The sequence below is a fragment of the Neopelma chrysocephalum genome, unplaced genomic scaffold (assembly GCF_003984885.1).
Source record: "Neopelma chrysocephalum unplaced genomic scaffold, ASM398488v2 Primary Assembly neopelma1_323, whole genome shotgun sequence".
NCBI lineage: Eukaryota > Metazoa > Chordata > Aves > Passeriformes > Pipridae > Neopelma > Neopelma chrysocephalum.
In genome coordinates this window covers 771,939-793,094 of record NW_020897986.1, presented here as the reverse complement: position 1 = coordinate 793,094, position 21,156 = coordinate 771,939, and the positions used below count along the sequence as shown (strand labels likewise).

General features: G+C 37.1%; 1 protein-coding gene across 3 annotated transcripts in view; it reads right to left on the bottom strand.

The window, feature by feature from the left end:
- Window positions 1–21,156, bottom strand: part of METTL15 (methyltransferase like 15) — a 90,938-nt gene that overhangs the window by 8,256 nt on the left and 61,526 nt on the right. For all 3 annotated transcript variants that reach the window (XM_027705300.1, XM_027705299.1, XM_027705298.1), the window contains exons 4-5: window positions 3,031–3,222; window positions 762–940 (exon numbers count right to left, since the gene is read on the bottom strand). In XM_027705300.1, the coding sequence (XP_027561101.1) occupies window positions 762–940; window positions 3,031–3,222 (371 nt within the window). The remainder of the gene's footprint in view (window positions 1–761; window positions 941–3,030; window positions 3,223–21,156) is intronic.

The window sequence follows — 21,156 nt, the reverse complement described above, 5'->3', positions numbered from 1 at the left end:
AGCAGTTTAGACTTATTTGTGATGAGATCCAGTGATTTTCATTAATTGGTTAAAAAGAAACAAACATCCTGACATTACGCATTGGAGTGTTAATGAACAGGATTTGTGTCTTACAGTTTCCCTTGAAAATTTTCACTTGAGAACACAAACGTGAAGGTTCTTGATGTAAGCACTGTTCCTGCCTAACTGAATTTTGTTCAAGTTGTTTACAGTGAGGAGCAAGTAAGATGGAGTGTTTCAACAGTCGCTTCAGGCTGATTTAGTTGACATGCACAAGGTGAAGCAAGCCACGTATTGCTTTGCTTTGTGATTCTGATCCTTTAAAAAGACAGGAATCACTTGACTTCACCCATAATTGGAAACTGCCTTGGTACCTCCCCTCAAAATATTAAAATGCAGAAATTTAAAGCTAAGTGAGGTATGACATATCTGATATTCGAAGGTTTGTCAACAGCCCAGGATAAAGAATACCCTAGGCTCCTGTCATTCTGTGGTTCAACTTCGTTGGCAAAATGATAAATCACTTCATGTAAAATCTATTATTAAACTAATTGTCAAACCACAATACAAAAAATGGGAGCTAAAAAAAAAAAAAATTAAAAAAAAAAAAAAGAAAAAGAGAGCTGACATCAGAGCAGAATAGGCAGGATTAGATCCTGCACGATTTCAAGTACAAATAGATCCCTCTGGGACTCGGGGGATTAATATTTCTTTTTTTTTCCCCTCTCTCCTCGGCCGCCGCGAAGAATTAATGAGGGTACCTGCAACAATGCTTGCAAGCTGCTGGGTTCTGGTGATGGGGTAGATGCTGCGTGCCTGAACGATGGCTGAGGCGATTTTCTTGGCGTGCCTCTCCTCCCCGTAGGCGCGGAGGATGGACACAAGCGCCTGTTGATCCAAGGCGTTCACAACATCGGCGGCCGTGGGCATGTCAGGGTACCTACGCACGAGAGCAGCCAATTAGCCCGCTGACGTCAGCCTTCATCGACAAGAGGTGAGGCTTCAGAGCGTTGGGACATAAAGTCAAACACACACCCGGCACACAAGTGCCTTTGAGGTTTTCGAATGGGAGGTGGCGACCCCGGGAAAACAGCTCGCACCTTTTAAAGCCTTTTTTTCTCGCCGCTCTAAACGGAGTTTGTTCTTTCGCTTCAATTAGAACGGTTTTAACTTCTGAGTATTATCATAAACTCTGCTTAATAAGGTGACAAGAATATTTCAGTATCGTGCTAAGATGGAAATGCTGTGTGACCTTTTTCTTGAGCCAGCTTTAGAATATAAACTGGCCTCTTAAGGGTTCATTTTAGTCACCTCGCATCGTACGTTGTTTTCTAGTTAGAACAGATTTCAAGGACCTTTTCTTTCACATCTCCTGCTATGAAAACAATTGCTAATGAAAATAATTAAATCTTACTTTTCACTAAAAGGCATAAGAATTTATATCCACATACTGTTCTGATATAATAGAAATGACCTATAGAAATTACAGGAATTATTGCAATTTAAACAGTATAATCCTCACATCTATATATCGAAATCTCTTAACTTTGCTATTGAAATAGTTCCAAGGTATTTTATGAACATCATCTAGGGGTTTACTAATCAGAAGAAACACACAAACCACTTAATAAATTCTCTTCTAAAAAGACATGATTTAGCAGAAAAATTTTCAGGCATTTTTTACTCCCCTGCAGTATCTTACAAAAGATAACAAAACTTAGAGGCAAATAGTATCATAGCAACGACCACAGTGGAAGGCTTTTGTTATGCCTCAGGTACCCTTTGTTCTTATGCTCTTGTTCAATGTATGTTTTCTCATGATGCATCAGGCTTATATTTAAGCCTGGAGTTCAGATTCTTGAAATCTGAGGACCGAATCCCGGGAGGATCACGGGAGCATTTTGCACAAAACCAGAAAAAGCAAGTATCATGAAATTTGCTGCATTTAAGACATAACATTAACGTGGTAAGGCAATTCCTTAGAAATTGGGGCTTCCCATTGGCTCTCTGTGAGCAATGAAAAAAAGCAAATGGCATTTCTTAAGACTCCAGGTCCATCAAAACAGCAAAAAAAACACCTCCCAGTCATTCTCCCAGTATTGCATCATGCAATAACAGCCAGCATCTATACAAGAGAGATTTTTGGTTGCTCATGTAAAAAGCAAAATGTTTCAGAAATACATCAGGTTGTTTGAAGATGATAACCACTGCATAAGTAGAAATTATCATTTCACCACTGATTTTCATGCTCTTGAAAGTGCTAAACACCAATCCAAATAATTTAAACCCAGGTGGTTTATTCAGTAATTGTTAATTTGACAGTTAAGTAAACCTGATGTGCCTCCCACACAGTGTGAAAGGAAGGTTATGACTTTGCTAAGGGAAGCTTACAACAAACCTATGGGCATGGAAAACAACATTATACTGGCATGTTAAAAGCAATGTAGCAATTTGATTTAAAATGGCAGATATAATAGATAGGGGTTTATTTATTTATTTTACATTATATTCCTTTTAGAGAGAAGCAACTGGGTCAGATGGTCATTGCACAAAAGAAGGACGTTGCCCCTTTCCTGAGGAAGCAACTGAGACTGCTCAAGTGAAGTTTCCACAAACAGTAAGAGTGGCAGAAAAGGAAAGGGACTGCAGTAAGAAGTTGTGAGCTTGAAGATCAAGCACAGGCCGAGAAACTGTGGAAATAACAGGCCTCTGAAAGGGAGATGTCCCTGTGACTGTACACCATACACTCCAAAAATGTTAAAATACAATGGTACAGGTAACAAAAACGTTACTGGTTTAATTACTCATCACGGGAACTTTCCTCTTATTTCAAAGGAGGCAAAGATGATAACCAGGGCTGAGCACTGAGACGGAAAAAAGCTTTTTTGGCAAAAGAAAAAAGTATAGTCGTGCAAAATTAGACGTGTTTTGGTGATGGGAACTCTTCAGTTTAAAGGGAAATGAAATGCACAAGGGTTGCTGAGCAGACAGTTTTTGAGTTTCAAGAAGAAATATTGTATTATGAGGTACCTGTCACTATCCATCCTCATGTCCAAAGGTCCATCCTTCTGCAGGGAAAAACCTCTTTCGGGTGTATCAAATTGCATAGAAGAACAGCCGGCGTCCAGGAGAACTCCATCCAGAGTCCCTGGCTCAACCCCAGATGAGAGTAACAAAGCCTCTGACTGGCTAAACTGTCCTAGAAGAGGTTGAATCTGTTTCCTGTAAGAAAGTAACAAATAAATAGCCTCAAGTTTAATTATAACAACAGTCTCTCCCCCTTACATGGCAGGAATTAGATAATAGCACTCAACTTGCCTCAGAAGCAACAGGGCTATTCTCAAAGTAATAGTTCATGTACTCTACACATGTCAGCATTGAAAACTGGTCCAAACCACTCCTCAGTGACTACTTAAGCTTCAACTCTTTACTCCCTTCCTGCTTGATCTCAAAAAAAAAAAATGGAAATCTGAATAAAATTTAATTTTTCCAGTATGCAGGAACTCAAAGGACACCTTTCAGCAGGAATGCCCTGACCACCAAGGTACCTGCCTTGCTAAGCAAGGCCCTCAGTCAAGTGAGGACAAAGTGCAAAAAAAGGAGGAACAGATATTGGACCTAGAGAAGCAGAGAAGATGGAACAGAACTGCACAACCTCGTGGTTAATATGTACCTACCAGGGAAAACATCCCAAGTTCCTGCCATGGGACAAACACCTTCTTAGTGGTGTTTGCCATTTTAAAAATAAATGGGCAAATGAGGTGCACTGGATCATAAGCAGGTAAAAACACTTCAGTGTAGTTGGCATTCAGGCACCTAATCACTGGAGAGAGTAGTTTTACGTGCCCTTTTGTGCTTAGTGTTCTTTCTTAGATTTAAAATGGTTCTTGCTTAATATTCCCATAGCGGGACAGAGAAGTGGCATGGCAAGGGAGAAGATGACAAATCTGCTTCCCCACATGTTCCAGTGAGGGTGGTTGGACACTGGAACAGGCTCCCCAGGGCAGTGGTCACAGCACCAAGCCTGGCAGAGCTCAAGAAGCGTTTGGACAACGCTCTCAGGCACAGGGTGTGGTTTTTGGGGCTGTCCTGTGCAGGGTCAGGAGCTGGACTTTGATGATCCTTGTGGGTCCCTTCCAACTCAGGATATCCTGTGATTCTGTCATCTCTGAGGCGTCCAATGACTTCTTGAGTGTCTAAACCTGGATTTTTGATTTTTGCTTACATATAAGGTGACTTACAATCACGTATTTTATCTGTCTCTCAAAATCTCAATGAATTTGACAGATTTGAAGAGATTAACCAACGTGTTGCTGCATTTTTAAGCAGTACCTGCAAAACACAACATATTTCTGTCTCTACCAAGAAGCCACTGCTTCCAGAGGAGAGAAATAGCTCCTTTAAGAGGAAGACATTGTAAGCCCAACCATATGGAAGAACATTCAGCCTCACAGTGTTCTCCTCGTTAGAGCAGAACTATTGAACGTAGCACAAAACCCAGGAAACAGTGTGAATGAACAAATTCCATGAGGGATATCATGATCACACACACAATTTGGAATTGATTACTCTCCAGCACATAACTGAATACAACTACTCAGCTTAATAAGAACTGACAGTTCCTGAAAAGCACAATGATCCACTTAACATATTTAAACCAATTTAAGCTATATAGTTATAGTTTTCAGATTGTATTTCCCCTCAATATAATGAGAGGAATTTTCTTGAAAATCTGTAGCACTTTTTCCAAGTGGGCAGTGTTTCTAACTTTATGGCTCATGCAAACGAATGAACTTTAAAATTCCATATGTGGGACATGAAAATAAATGAGACCTAGAAAAAAAAGGTAAATGGCCATTGTCTGGTTCCCCAGTAGACAGTAATCCACGTCAGCAGCTCTGAACTAGTGCTCTACTGTGTTACCAACATATCTGAAAAATTATTCTGAACAATATTGATTTATTGCTAGACATTTTATAACATTTCTTTAAAACGGTCACAAGTATGTGGATAACTAAGATGTTTGGGACAGCTTTTGATCTGTGGTCTGCCAAACCTTTGTGATTAGAAAAACCTAATATAAAAAAGAAGAATATTTCAAGTAAGTTGGAATTCACTCCTTGGTAGAGAGATGCTTCAGCTGGAAAATATTTTGGAGTTTGCAAATGTTTTGGAGATTGAAAGATAATTAGGCTGACATTTTGATGTCATACTTTCAGCTGTGTGAAATTACAGCTTCTGTACATAAGGTGTTTTGTTATACACTGCCTTGTGTGTACCAATAGTGGATATAGGCATCTTGGTGAATATAATTCCTCACTAAAACCAGATGGTTTTATGAGTTTATAATGACTATATCACAATGGTCAGGCCAGTTCTCTGAATTCCTGTTTCTCTGTGGAACAGAAGACACAATTTTAAGCATCTAGGCTATCTCATACACTTCAATTAATCAAACCAAGCACACAACTATGAAAGATTTATTACCTTATGAAAGGAAATACAAATATCAACTCTTTTTTAGATAGGATAGTAACAATTATGATAATGATAACAAGGGCTAGTCTATTAGATTATAAGCATGACACATTTATTTAAAGTAAAATATTTTACCAAGCATTGAGAACACACATTAGAACATAATAAAACTCTTTCCTAGCCTACCACTCTTTATGCCTATGTTCAAATAAAAACTGCCTCTTACACACATGATTTTCTCTAAAAATTCCTAATTTAGCCTCAACTTCCTTTTGCCTTCAGGTTTTTATTTACATCACCTGTAAATTCACTTTCCAGAATAACCTCAAATAAATAATAAATGATAAACTGTTAAATAATAAACTATGTTGAAAAAAAATTTTTATTTCCTAGAGTCACATGCCTTCTGCTCTACCCAGGTATGCAGAATTCATTCCACCTTCTTTTTCCAGTGTTTTCTTTGGGCAAAAGAAGACTTATGTTCCATGACCATACTTTACCAAGGGTGAAAATCTATTACAGAGAGCACTGTAATCATTTTAGGCAATCTTTGAAGGTTACAATCTAACTAAATCCAATTGTCTTGCTTAAGACAAAATATTTAAACTTAGTACTTGAACAGCACTTTACATATTCAGAATATTTTAGAAATGTAAAAGAACTGCGAAGAGCTTTTAGCTCCTCTCTTATAAGTGGAGAAACAAAATCTGCAGGGTTTAATATTTAATGACTTGAAGATACCGATGCAGAAATCTAAGACAATTTCAGAGATTATGGTCTGAGGATGTAAAAAAGCAGAAAATTCCTGTCATGTTTGCTCTCATTTGGGGTGTGTCTGTATGGGGAAATAGCATGGTAATTGTTTGATAAATTCCCAACTGCTACAGACAAGCAATCCCTAACTTCTCTAAATATTCAATATGCTCACTCCCTCTTTATTAATCTTGACATTCTACAAGAAAACATTATCTAAGGTTTTAAAAGAACACTGGGAACATGGACAATACAGCCCATTTTATGAAGAATAAAAAGTTATTTCAGGTGCTAGGTATGCTGTTGGGGCCTTAATAGATTTTTTTGCACAGCAACTTCAAAAGCTTGCAGAATCCTTGGAAAATAACACAGTTGGAAAACAAACAGAATGTTGGGTTCAGGGTCCTTCGTTCAGGTCATAAGACAGTATTTTATTATATTATACTATGACACATAGCACAGTAATTCTGCTAGACAGCACTCCATCCACACTTCTCAACTCTATGAAAGAGCAGAATGAGAAAGAGTTCAAAGTCTCCTAAAGTATTTCAGGCTCTACAGATTTCAGTTAATCTCTGGTTTTTACATCCCTTTATAAAAATAATTGTTTTTGATTTTACTAAGTTGAGAGGGATGAACACAGGAAAAAATTAAAGCTGAACATAGCTTCTACAAAATAAACAAAATCTTTTCTCTCATCTAATTTTTCTCCATTGTCACAGAGACTGATGTGACATCAATCATTCCAGTAATTTCACAGAAATGTGTGATTATGCTTTGATGGTGCTTCAGCATTTTTTTATGTTTATATAATAATACTTGCTCTTGATCTTTCACTGCTGCTCCACTTACAAATTCTATGTGTGAATACATAGAAAGTCATGATGATGATGTGTCAACAGTGAAAACCACCTTCTACTCAACCAGAATTAATGGTTTCTTCGAGAGAACAAAAAAAAAAAAATAAAAATTTTTTTCAGCTAACTTTGCACATCAAACAAAGAGACCAACCTGGTGCTTTGATTCTCTGCTGAGACTCCAACAGGGGTGCCAAGCAGCACCAGCTGCAAGGAGGATATTGGTGCAGACCTGGTTTGATGTCACTGACTCACCTCACCCGGGTCATTCTGCAGCTGCCAGAGAGCTGCAGCTTTCACTCACGGCTGCACTGCTTCAGGCACACCCAGGAGCAAAACACCAAGGACTCTGCTTGTAAATCCCTGGAACTTTCAGCATCCTGCCTGGAAATTGTTGTGAGTGTTATCCTGCCTCGGTGTAACGCCCATTCTCAGAAAACGCACCTGGGTGTTCTGTAAAAAGTTCTAAATTACCTTTGTCAAATGGAAAACTGGCATGGGTTTCGTGCTTGCAAAGGGAAAAAATAGAACCAAAAACTGTAACATCTATCAACTTATAAATGAACCCTGTCATTACATTCCTAGATTTATAAAAAAATTAATGGCAGATCTAAAAAAAGCCCAGTTCAGTCTAGGCTGGGTTTTGTGCTACAAAACTACAAACTCGAATCTCAGCCACTGATTAACAAAGACCTGAGAAAAAGAACATGTAATTTCCATAGAACCAAGTTAATGTTTTCAAAATTGAGGGCTATAATAATAATTTTACTCTGTGTGTTGGCATCACAGAAATGTGATTATAGGTATTTTTAAATTGGTAAACATTTACTTACCATGTATTCCCACTCAAGAGCAGGGAACACTTAAAAGGTATGCATACATTTGAAGGCTCAAATACTTCTCTGCACATAACTTGAAGACATCACAACAAAAAAAACCCCAACAAAACCCCCTTTTTGTATTGACCTGTAGGACACTGAACATCTTGCACTGTCAGAACTGCTATCCCAAAAGGAAAATGCTTGCCTTTCTCTGCCTCCTCCTGTCAACTGCCTACCTCCCTCACACAAACCCTTATGAAACTAGTTACTTCCTGCTTCAATTGTTCTTCTCTAGCTCCCAGGAAAACTTCCTCTCCTCCTTACTCTATAAAATGATGCAATCCTTTACTGCTCACGTGTCATTGACTCCAAACCCCTCAAACTGTTTCTAACAACCTCTCAAGTGTCCCTGTGAGATATGTCAGGATGGCTCAAAACAGATTGCCCATTATTTTAATGATCATTTTTACTTCTGTATGAAATATGCACTCCACTATTCTGTCCACTAACACAATTTCTGTGTTAAAAACTGCAGCAGGAACTATAAACACCATTTCAATTGAAGGAAAAGATACAATTTTTTAACCAATAGCACAAGTATCACAGATGACTTCCACTGAGTACCTCCAAAATCTATGAAAATTTAAGTTCCTAATGAACAATGTTTTCTGCTAAATCACAGATTAAGGAGGCAATTCTTTTCCCTTTTCTGGGAAAAAAGAAGACTAGCAGAATAAGACTAGCAATCGTTGAGGCAAATTTCAAAATTACACGCCCCACCAAAATTTTGAGCAAATGTATTTTGAAGTTTCGTAAGGCACACAAAGCTTTGCTGCATAATGAGAGCAAATGATATTATTTTATGCAATTGTAACCAGCCAGAGTTAAAATCTTTGTTATAAAACATGTAATATTGTTAGGCATGCCATCTTTATCACATAATATATGCAGACTATGTAATATGCTGTCATCATTCAGACGTGATGGTTTGCATCATCTCAATCAACTCATCAAGTTCTAAGATTATTTTTCACTGTAAGAAAATGATAGCAAAGCAACTTTTCTTAGAGCTCATAAATCTTAATAATTATATGCTTATTCTTTCTCTACCAACATCTTAACAGATATCTTTATCAAAATTGCCCCTCCACTCCCCAGCAACCCACATAAAAACTGATACTTTCACTAAAGACATAATGGCATTTCACTGAACTTAAAAGAAGTGTTGCTACTGGCCTTAGAAGGAAGAAAGGTTCTGTTTGAATCAGTTGCCAAAACCCAGGAGATTTCAGAAAGAAATTCTGGATATACACCAGCAAGTCAAAAACTACAATTTGATATCAGGAACATAACAGCTGTGTATAAACATGTTTCAGCCCATGAATATAAGAATACTAAAATCTGTAGCAACAATCATTGTAGATTTTTTTTTTTTTTTTTAACATGCAGGGAAGAAGCAGATCACAACAATTTTTCCTAGTATTAGCACCCAGCCTCAGAGGAATCTGAAATTATATTGAGGGTTGCAAACTGGGGACAAGGCACACAAACAGATTTATCATGCAATCAGCTTTACTGACCAATTACTGATTAGTTGTGATCAGCTATGTATAATGACCAAAACACCATATATGAAATATTACAGTTTAAAAAGACAAGAACTTGTCTCTCCTGTATATTAAAGGAACAGAACAGCATGCTTTCTCTAATAACTGCTTTCCCGCCCTGCAACATCTTGGTTTCTGCTGTCTGAATATATTTCTACCTTACCTAAATCAGTCATTAATTATTCTTCCTTTGACAAACTATTTCCTTGTTTGAAACAGCAGTTAAATCTTAGAACACTGAGGGTAAATATATCGAGCATCAAGAATTTATTACAAATGAAACGAGTATCTTTTTCTTCCTCCCTGTCATTCTTATCTGAGCTCTGTCATTGAAGAACATGTCTAAGTTCTTAAATGACTCCCACCTTAAGCATTAAACTCTCTGCCCACCACTGGCACAGCATCACATCTCCCAGTTATATGCTCCTAATTGTGGGAAGGAGAAATAGGAGAAGCAGAACGTAAGAGGAATGCAAATAAGGGCAGAAATTAAGTAGGGGCATCCCTCAGCTAAAAATTACAAAAGCCACAAAATTTTGCTCCTCTGTATCTTTGCTTGTACCAGGGCTTAACTCTTTTTGAGACAAGGAAACAGGAACTGTGTATAAAATTAGAAGTACAATCACATCATGGTTTTAAATGACGGGCCAACATTCATTATTTTGTTCTCTATTTCTTTCCTGGTAGTTTTTAGCATGCTCTTCTAACTGCCAGTGAACACCAAGCATTAAGTTTTCAAAGAACAAGCCCAGTATTTCATTACTCACTGGTCAGCTCATAGCCTACATAAGTAAACTTGTTTTTTGCCATTTCACTTTATACTTAATTATATGACTTTTCATCTGCTGCTTTGTAAGGTTCTGCAGTTCTTCAGAATAAATCTTCATTTTTGCTGTATTAGGTAACGTAGCCTAATCAACAATCAGCAGCAATTATGCCAGCAATTTACTGTCTTATTTGGATCATTTATGAATAAATAAGTTGCATGCCCTACTCACATATCCTTGTGGTACTTCACTGGTGAGCTCATTGATTTGAAATGAGATCAGTGGCCCCAACAACCAGGCAGAAAAACCTACACCAGAAGACTGTTTTGCTTCTACTACCCATTCTTTACACAACTTTACCCTGTTAAATCCCACTTGTCACTTCTGTATTTACAAACTGCAAAAATTTGTTTGACATTAAAAAACCACTTATAATCGAAATTAAATCTATATTTGTTTCTCATAACGTTGCAATCCATTCCTGGAAAGAAAGTAATGTGTTTAATCCTACTAAAGATTATAACATTTATACATATATTTAAAATGGAGTATTTTACTGGTTCATCAAATCAAAACCTCAAGAAAGTCATGATTTTCAAATACTGCATATGAAAAGTTTGGCACATCCCTTAAGATAACAGACCTTAGTTACACTGCTAAGCATTAAACTCTGAAAAACTACTAAAGTCACACAAAGGAATAGAATATTAACAACTGTAAGAATGCTGATGATTTAAAATGCTGTCTTAAAACACAGTTCAGAGCAATTCACATTCCCAGTGACCTTGACCTTTTTTCCAGTTCAAAAATTTCAATTTCAGAAAGCAATCATAAAAATAAAACTAGTTTGTTTAGGAACCATTAACGTCTATACAATTCTATATTAAATTCTGATTTTGTTATCTCACCTTGTAATAAAATTGGAGAAATTTAAATGAATTTTACCGCTGACAATTTTTCCTGACAATCGGTGTTTTCTGTATTGACATTTTTACTTCATACAAGTCATGAGATGCTGCGTTCAAATGGACTTCCCTCTGACATAATGAACATCCAGAAATTATGCAAATTATCTTTTAAGTACAAGAAATAATAATTAATGGTTTTAGTGAAATACCCTAGTTTCAACAATGTACTTTTTAATGCATAGAGACTACATGCACAGTCTAATTATTTGCCACTGCAGATGACAACACAAGGTCTGAAGTGGTAAGTGTTTGGAGAAGTAAGAGAACATTTAATTGAATAATGTTTGGCCCTGAAAGCATACACTCAATTTTACATTACTGCTCTGGTTCTCTCTACTGGGATAATATATTCAATTGAGATAAATAAAAAATTAAAAAAAAAAATCAAACAAACAGCAAAACGCCCCATTTGTGAAACAAGACAACATCCAGAGGTAAAAATATAAAAAGCAGTGAGTTTGCTCCACCAAATATGAAAGTTAACCAAACTGGTACATAATCAACAATTAAAAAGAAATCATATAGAAGAAATAATATGTAAGTGTACAAATGTGACTGGCAGGCTATGAGAACAGAAGCTGTTGAACAGCTCCCTTTAAACTATGATGAAACATGATCCCTACAAACCCACAAGCAAAAAAATATTTGCAGTCAAGTTTCTAAGCTAGAAGAGGCAATGTCAATCGAGTCAAACCTGCTGCATGTCCTCCAGGAAAAGGATGACAAAGTTCCTACAAAAAGGACCCAAGAGAAACGGGATGAGTTCAACAGCATCACGTGTGAAATTATGTGCTGAAGGCCGGACTAAAAACCTTGCACGAGGTGGGATCTCATCATCTGGGAACAACCATGAAGAAAGGGAACATGAACTTTTCCTTGACCACAAAATGAACAGTGAACAGCAGCAGGAACACGGCCGTGAAAAGGGAAACAAAACCCTACAATAAGTCAGAAGTCTGAACTGGAACAGAAAAGTATGAATGGTAAGATGTTATCCAGAGTGGGGTGTGCCATTATGGGAGCCTCGTCTAAAAGAGAGCAACTCAAAGGGGAACTGGCACAGAGAAGCTCAAATAGGATGAGTAGAAGTGAGAGCTATTATTATGAGATGAGAGCATAAAAAAAACCCAGACTTGTTTTGCATACAAAAAAGAAGGCCAAGAATAGATGTTAATATTCTACAGCAAGTATTTTAAATGCCAAGGAGAGAAAAGAGATAATAGGTATTAATAAACTATTAGTTAATTTTAGTCAACTAAAATTAAATTAGATAACTACTTTAACTGGAAATTTAAAGAAAGTTTCATATAATGAAAAATTAGACTCTGGAATAGCTTGAACACTGCATATAGAACTCCTAATTACTTTTAAGATAGAGCACAGTGAAGGAGATTAAATTATGCAGTGGCTTGTAATACCATGCAATTGGATTCAGTGATATAGAAGTCTCTCATAGCATGTTTATATTTGAACAGTGATTGTAATTCTCCATTGAAAAGTTCACCCCGAAAATGTTTACATAAACTTATCAAGACATATACACATTACACATTTTACATGTGTATAAACATACTCCAACCTAAGAATAACTTACCCCTTAGGTATAAACGATTCATTTTATTTTTAGAAAGCCCTAAACTGAATGCATAAATACAACATTGGCACTGAAAAGGCTTCTTTCTCTTAATTTTTTCCCAAAGTGTTTGCTGGGGATTTTTTAACCAAGTATAACTGGTATTGACTGGAAACTGCTATTTTTCTGATAGCAAACTCAAAAAAGACACTGCTCTCAGATAAAATTATACTTAGATTTTTTTTTTTTTTAATTCAGAAGATGAGAAAGCAACTCCCAAAACTTTTGCTGCCACAAAAGGATGATTAGGATCCCGAGGTCAACAACTTTTGATCACTACTGAAGGAGAAGTTCAGTGTCTGTGTTTCCACAGAGAGCAATAAAATAGTCTAAAGGCATTAAATTAATGTGATATAAAAGGAGAGTTTTGCAATACACTAAAAAGAAACCCCCAAACAAATCCAACTTACTTCAGTGGTATTTTAAGTATATTTCTATCCATCTAGAAAAAAGGAGAATGAACATATCTAAAAAGAACATTTTAACCTTCTGCTTCATGGCTTGGAACTTTGTAGGCTGCATTTCTCTATGTTTATGAGCAGTTTTCCATCTGTTTAGCAGCTGACTCCTCAATCAGACAAGTACTTTCTTTTGTATTACCAGCTTTATTAAAGGCTAAGATCTTATAAGTAAAATAATTACAGGTACTTTCCACATCAAGAAGAACCCTTTGAGAGGCCAGAAAATACACAACACGATCTTGACAGCCTTCAGAAAACAAGTACAGTCTACTTAGGTATTTATTTAAACTGAAGTTTCCAGAACTGGAATTAGGCAAGAGCCCATTTGATCCACAAATCTTCCGACTGTTATGGAGAATGGTTTTTTTTGAAGTGCCAGGTTCTTACCTGGGAATCACAGAACCAGACAATAATTTGCAAAAGAGACCTCTGGAGATCTTCTGGTCCTGCCCCCTGCTCAGTGCAGGTCTAATCAGATGGGTTGCTCAGGGCCAGGTCCAGTTGAGCCTTGAACACCTCCAAAGATGTTCCACAAGCTCTCCAGGCAACCTGTTCCAGCACTACCACCCTTATGGCAATTTTTTTCCCTACAACATCTAATTGGAATGTCCTGCCTTTTAACTTGTGTCTCAGAGATTCCAAAAGACTCCAGATCTTTGGCAGCCCTTCAGGCAGGTGAAAAGCTTTAGTACAAATTGTTCATAAAGTTGGTAAAGGGTTTTAAATTATTAAAGTCTTCAAGAATAATATAGATCACTGATGCAGTTTTTAATGTTTTTTCCCCCAGAATTATTAAGACAAACTTGAAACTAAGACATAGCAATTGTGTATATAATCCAATTATAAAACAAGTGTAGTTTGACACACCTCTGGAAGATTCATTCTTGGTTGTGTTTTGTCACACAGAAAACTAAACAATTACTCCTGAGTTATTTACATATTTACTACAAGTGGGCTCATTTTCCATATCAGGCTAGTAACATATGACTTGGAGTTTTTGATGCTGGATTCTTGGCAGGATATAAAATAATTGCTCATCATTACCTGATGACATGAAAAATTTAAGAATCAAGCTGTAAACACAAGCTGGTTTACAGCTCAGTATTTTTGCACTTTCTCAAAATAGCTGATTTTTCAGCTATAATATGGTTTCCCTTTGGAAGTGTCAGCAAACGGAATTTCATTGCTCTCCATTTCCTACAGTACATTGTTAGAAGAAAAATTCATTATTGAGTAGAATAATCCTCATTGGAAGAAAGTCTAATTTTTGTTACTGCACAAATATATTTGTGTTCCCATTCACAAGCTGGACTACTTAAACCATTGCAAATATGAATACCAGCACTCCAAGTGAAAAAATTAATCTTTTATTTTGAATAAATGTCTCTTTGCCATGGCGAAAACATAGGGAATTCATTAAATTCTTCAAAATACACTAGATGGCTCCACTGGTGTTCCTACAACGTGCTCTGGTAACATTTCAAATCTCCCACAGGAGTTACCAAAGAAACACCTTATTATTTCACTTCAGCAGTATAATGTCTTACCTAGAGTATACTCTTCCCTAAGGTGGCATACCATAACATTAACTACATTTGAAAAACTTCTATAAAAGCAACTCAAAAGACACCATGTTTCCAATAACAAAACATCCAATAAAATCAAACAGAATTCAACTGAACCATCCACCAGAACTCATTAACGTCAGGACACGCAAACCTTTGGTTTTGCTCTGCAAAGCACTGCCAGGAACTTGGTGCAGTAAATTCCATCCCCACACACCACCTGCAATATCAATGACTTTCCTGTTATATTCACAGTATGGTTATTAGATTTGTTACAAAGTATATAGCTCAATTTGATTTCTAAAAGTAATCCTCAAGTGATCCCAGAGCTATTCGGTCTTACAAAAGAATCTAGAAACTATTGCCCAAAGAACTTCTTCTGTGAGTCTGACTGCTCAAAATTCACACATTTGGGCTGACTTCTCCATGGAAAGCAGTTCTGATGTCATAGTCCTTTGGTCCATAAAATGAGTGAGTTATCTGATATACAGATTAACACCTTATGGACAACACTGTCTGCTGGAAAGATTATCAGAGAGTTCTGGTTTTTAGATGTGGGGATAAAAGACGTGTTCACTTCATTACAGCTGGTTTGCATCATGCTTCTTACAGAGAAGGAGCTGAGCAAACCCATGCAGGCAAAGGCTTAAAACATGTCAAAAACATATTGGGGTCTTCTCAAAATATGTTCCTCATCATTTATCTTTATTGCTTATTTACCTGATACCACCTCTCTGTGGATCACTCTGACAAACACCAAGGTCTGTCTAAAGTGAAGAAAAGAGTAGAACCACATTGTGCACAATAAGGGTCTGGCATGGCATCTTTATAGATGTATCCACTAGGAAAAAAAGGCAAATCTTTTCACAGTATAGTTAGCAAAAGTCTGATAAACAAAATTAAGAGTCAAGTGTTCCATGAGTCACAGAACTAATCAGGTATCACCTGAAGTACTAGGCCAAATTTTACAGCAAGTGCTTTAAACAAGTAGTCAACAAGCTGAAGGAGATCTAGAGACCAACAAAAAAGTGTTTAGAAAACATGACTCATGTGGAAACACTGAAAGTTTTGCTTTGGTTTGTTTTTCTTTCTGGATAAGAAGGCTGGAGGGGATCTGATGGTTATCTCTATAAGAAGTTATTAAAAAGATGTCAGTCTTCAGACATTCTCCATGCCAAGCCACTGCAAGTCAAGGAATACTTGACTGAAGTGGCAGCAAAGCAGCTCTGAGCTAGACATTAGGAAAAATTCGTTGTGTATAAACCACAAGAAATCACCAAGACATATTATTTATGCAATTCCTGTTATTTAAGAACATTTCTAAGAAGAGGAAAGGAAAACACTGTTTTGGAACTCCAGAAGTATATTAGATTTTGGGTTAGTTTTACGATTTATTGACATTGTTTAAAGCCCAAGTTTCTAACGTACATGATCTATTTTATTTGAATTCCCTTTTGAAAATCATTCAGGGTTGAAGCTGTTTCATTTCCAAGTTTGAGCAGGAAATCTGCAGTTAAATTTAAAGTTGCTAACATCTGATTTCATGTCTTAGGAAAAGTGGCTGATCAAAGTTTTTCCTATATCATTCCATTCTTTCTTCTGTCTTATCTCCTGATACTCCCAAGACTGCATCAGGGGTTCTTTATCACGGATTTATTTCTTTGTACTAGAAATACAGGCAGAACAGTCCCTTTCATGCCCTTTTCCCTGCAGTCAACAGTTTCCCAAGTATGAGTTCTGAAAGGCAGAGACCATAATGCCTATTCTTTTCTGTCTGTTTTAGGTGGTATTCTGCATTGACTAAGCAGATTTTGGATATACAGAAACCTTTCTGCTTGAGTCTGCAAAAGTAATTTTTGACTCTTCATCCTTCAGTATCAGGAATGCCAAAGTATCTCTCTGATAAACTGAAGTTTATATAAAACATATATTTATATATACATAGATATAAAACCTCCTGAGAAACATTACAAGAAGGATGTAGATAGCTGGTATCCTTGCCCATGGGGAGGGGTTGGAATTAAACAATCTTTAAGGGTCCCTCCCAACCCAAACCATTCTAGGAGTTATTATTTGTTTTCTTTTTTTAAAAAAGGTATAACATACAGAACTCACACTTTTTTTTTAAATTGAAAATTTTAGCTCAAAGTTGAACACATGAACATAGATGTTACAAATAAAAAAAAAACCCAAATGGGTAATTTCCAGGAGGCTCTGGACAGCACAGAACTGTCAAGTCTAAAGGGATCAGCACCCACTTAAAAGCATTTTCACAGACTGATTTCATGCTCAAGTGGACAGAGAGGTGCAAAGCCATGGTACTTTCCATGGCAACTGCAAGAGATGCCATATATATACTTTTGCTGTAGAGCAAAAGATGAAGCAAGACTGAAAGGCAGAGCCATGCACAGGTTTGGTATTTTTCACCTCTGTACAAAGGACCAAAATCTGTCTTTCACTCCACACATTCAACTTGAACTAGAGAGCCATACCCTGAAGACACAACTACAGTTCTTTTGAGGCTATCCCTGCTTTTCCCACAAGTTTTAACGAGGCTGTTGAATGGCCAACCCATGTTTAATTTCTGTTCCTTGCCATTTTGCCTGGCACATTCCACATTTGCATCTCTTCCATTCATTTCACCTCTGACTCATATTATTCCCCTTTAAAATGCCCTACTCCCTTCAATCATGAATTATTCAAATCACTTGTCCTTTTGGCATTTTTCTGATGCTCCATTTTTCTCAGCATAACTTACATATAGCTCTTGTCTTCTAGATTTGCTTTTTACCCTTCAATTGCTATATTTTTCAATTGTCCACATTTTCATTACTTTTCTGCTCTCTTCCATATTCTTCCTCACTGCTTCTCTACAAAGTAGCAATGCAATCCTACAGGTATTCTTGAGACATAATAATTTCCATGGTCTCTGAACAATGAATAGGTGTTTACCTCAGAAAATATCACTTAGAAAACTTCTCCTATTTCCTAGGGAAAGAAATTCTCATTTACCAATGTACAACCCAAGTAGTTATGAGCCAGACTTCTTCTCCACTATATTGATAGACATCAAATCGAATATATTCATGTTCATTACAAACAAATCCCACCTAAGTGATATGAAATCACTGAAACTTTACAATTCTGCACAAATGAACATTAACCTCTTTTCAGCTCATTACACTTAATCCACACAGTTTTACCAACCAGCAATTGAAGTTAGAGGGCTGAAACACTGACTTGTATGTATGATTCAGTTCTTCCCAAAAAGCTTTCCATTACAGGACCTCACCAACTGGACTTTAAATAATCACCTGTGTATCTTGCATGCCTAATTTAATCTAGTTTCTGATGAAATGGCAAATGTTAAGAAAATACAATCCATCTGAAATTAATTTGTGGATCATCACCGTTATATACTGTTCTTCTGTTACATCCTTTGTTCATTCCTGTGACAATTAGAATATACCGTGTCTGAATTACAGATACTCAGTTTTAAAGGTTTATGCAGTGTATTGAAGGAGATTAATATTCTCAAGAAGATTAATCTAAAAAGCTTGCATTTGTGATAAAGGTACCTGATTTGGGGGGGTAAAGGAATGCTGAGAAAAAAAAAAAAAAGGAATTAAAACCACAGTGAAATCGTGCAACTATTGCCTGTATTGTAACAACACATGAGCAAGGAAATCACTGGTTTAGGTCTTTCACAAATCCATATTGGCCTTACAAGTAGTTCCTGCAGTGAAAATTTCTTCATTCAAGAAGTTTAGCTCCTGATTAGAAAAACCCTGCATATCAGGGATGTCTGCATTGTAGCTATACAGATTTTGGAGACTGTAAGAGCCCAGATAAAAATTCATTTTGAACAATTACTTCAGAGCTTTACAAAACATTAATTTCATTTTTTACAGGACATTCTCCAACAGATCTTTTCCCTGATTCTTGCATGTGCAGTAGCAAGAGAAAGTCTACCATCACCATTCAGATATCCAAAAATGATTGTTCCAAGTATTGTCTAAGTATCTGTAAACTACCAGCACTCAAAAAAGGCAGGTAAAATATTTAATTGTAATTTGAAAGATGGATAATGTTTAATTTTAATATTAGAGTGTAATTCTTAAATTTGAGATTTAAAGTAACTTTTCACCTTTCAGAAGTAGTCAGCCTTGTATTCACATTCCCAGTTAGGCACCTGTACAGAAGCAACTAACAGCTTCAAAAGATGTATATTCCAAGAAGAGAAAGCTGCTAATGATCTCCCTCATGAAGCTCAAAAGCATAAACAAGTGGTCTCTCCACCATAGAATTTCTTTAAAGAGAATATTGAAAGGATCATACAGGAAGGCAACGGCATTTTTTGATGTTTTACACTTTGCTTTCTCATGCAGCAGCTCCACAGTTCGGAGTAAAGATTCAGACAGATGCAAAAAAAATGTGCCCACAGGAGTAACCAACAAGGCCACTCACTTTCTGGAAGACTTCATGTCTCCTTCATACAGTTACTTAGGCAATAAAATCCTTTCTTCCTCTCTAATTGCCTTCTTGCCTTTCCCAAAGAAACTGGAAACATTTAATGCAGTTTTCCTTCTCTTCCAGAATCAAGTGTATCTTTTCTCCTCTTTGTTTTAATGGTCTCCAAATTCTGTCACTTCCTAGGCAGTCCTTCTGTTCAGTCCCTTGGGCAAACAACCCCCTTCTTTGTCAGGCCTCACGACTACTATTTTTTTTTACCCCATATGTTTCAACACTTTTCTAAGTCACTACCCTGCAAGAAGAAAATGTTTACATCCATTAACTCGGTAAGGTCACTAAAACAGAGGCCGGTAAAAAGACAGCAGAGCCTCTGATGTGCTGTGTCTGCTGTCAGATCTGCAGCACCCAGAACAAATATCCAAATTACAGGAGATAGCAGTGAGGGGTGTTGAAGGTTCCACATGCACGAAATACAAGAACTAGAAGCAGAATATCCAAAAGTTTCCCTCTCATGGCTGCTCAAAAGATGGCTGGAAATCACATTATAACTATATTACACTTAAATGCAGATACCTGATGCTTTATGATCAAGCAGCTTCTACTTACTTGGAAAATTAGGATGTAGCTGCCAAATTTAGATCGCAACCATGACCATTTATGCGACATATTAAAGTTGCCCTATTATAATAAAGATCAGAGACTTCAAGAGAAGCACTTTTCGCAGGAAATTTTCAAGATCACAAAATCATTAATAAACTGCAGGAATGGAAAAATAATCTTATATAAAAGAGCATGCCTTGCAAAACAAATCTAGAGTACCGTAGTAAAGCAACGTGTACAAACAAGCGTTTTGTAACTTCTGTTGACAGGCAACTCCAGCTTCACGCCTGGATACACAGCGCACATCACTGAGCCCTCTGGAGAAGATCAACACGTATTCCAGAGAAGGAAAACATCTCTGTTGTGGGTTCTGTTTGTGCACGCCGGCATTTCTTATTGCCAGAACGCAGAGAGTGGACCTACAACTAGAAATCAGATCCTACAGCACCCCCCTCACGCAGCTGCTCCACCCCACTCCCTACACGGTGCCCACAAACATAGACTCTGATCTGGTGTTGCTTTAGCTTTTGGAGGAAAAAGCCAGCAACAGACACCTCTATTGTACTTCTCTACATTTGTTTTTGATAAGCCCACCCCCTCCACCTGATTTTCCTCCACACCTCCCGTATCTCCCGAATTCTCTCTACCTTAAGTCTTTGGCCCCTTTCACATCCGGACTGACCTGCAAGGATGACTCAGCTGTAATTACATTAAATTCTAATAAAGGCTCATGCATTTGACAAGGCAGCCTAGTTTAACCCCTGCCTCTCAAACACACGTGTACAGCAAGCAGGCGAGCTGAAGTGTGGCTCAATAGTATGTTTTGGGAAATCTGAGTGCGATAATTTATATTTTTATTCCGTTGTTTCTGGAAAGCTACATTTAGTACGTTATAAAAAAGATCTCTCCCCTCATTTCTATCTTGAGAAAGAATCCTAATTGGCCAGAACCAGTCATAAAAATTTAACCATGTTTCTGAAAACACGAGTGCCAAAGGGTAATGCATCGCTAATGGTTGCCAGTGGAATAAATAGCAGTTCTGACGTCAAAACTTTGTTACACTCCAATAACTGGCTCACTTGGGGTTTCAGGTACAGCAAGTTACATGTCAGTTTTAAATAAAGATATAAAAATAGAATACACGGTGAACCATATTGTCACTGTGCAGCCCAA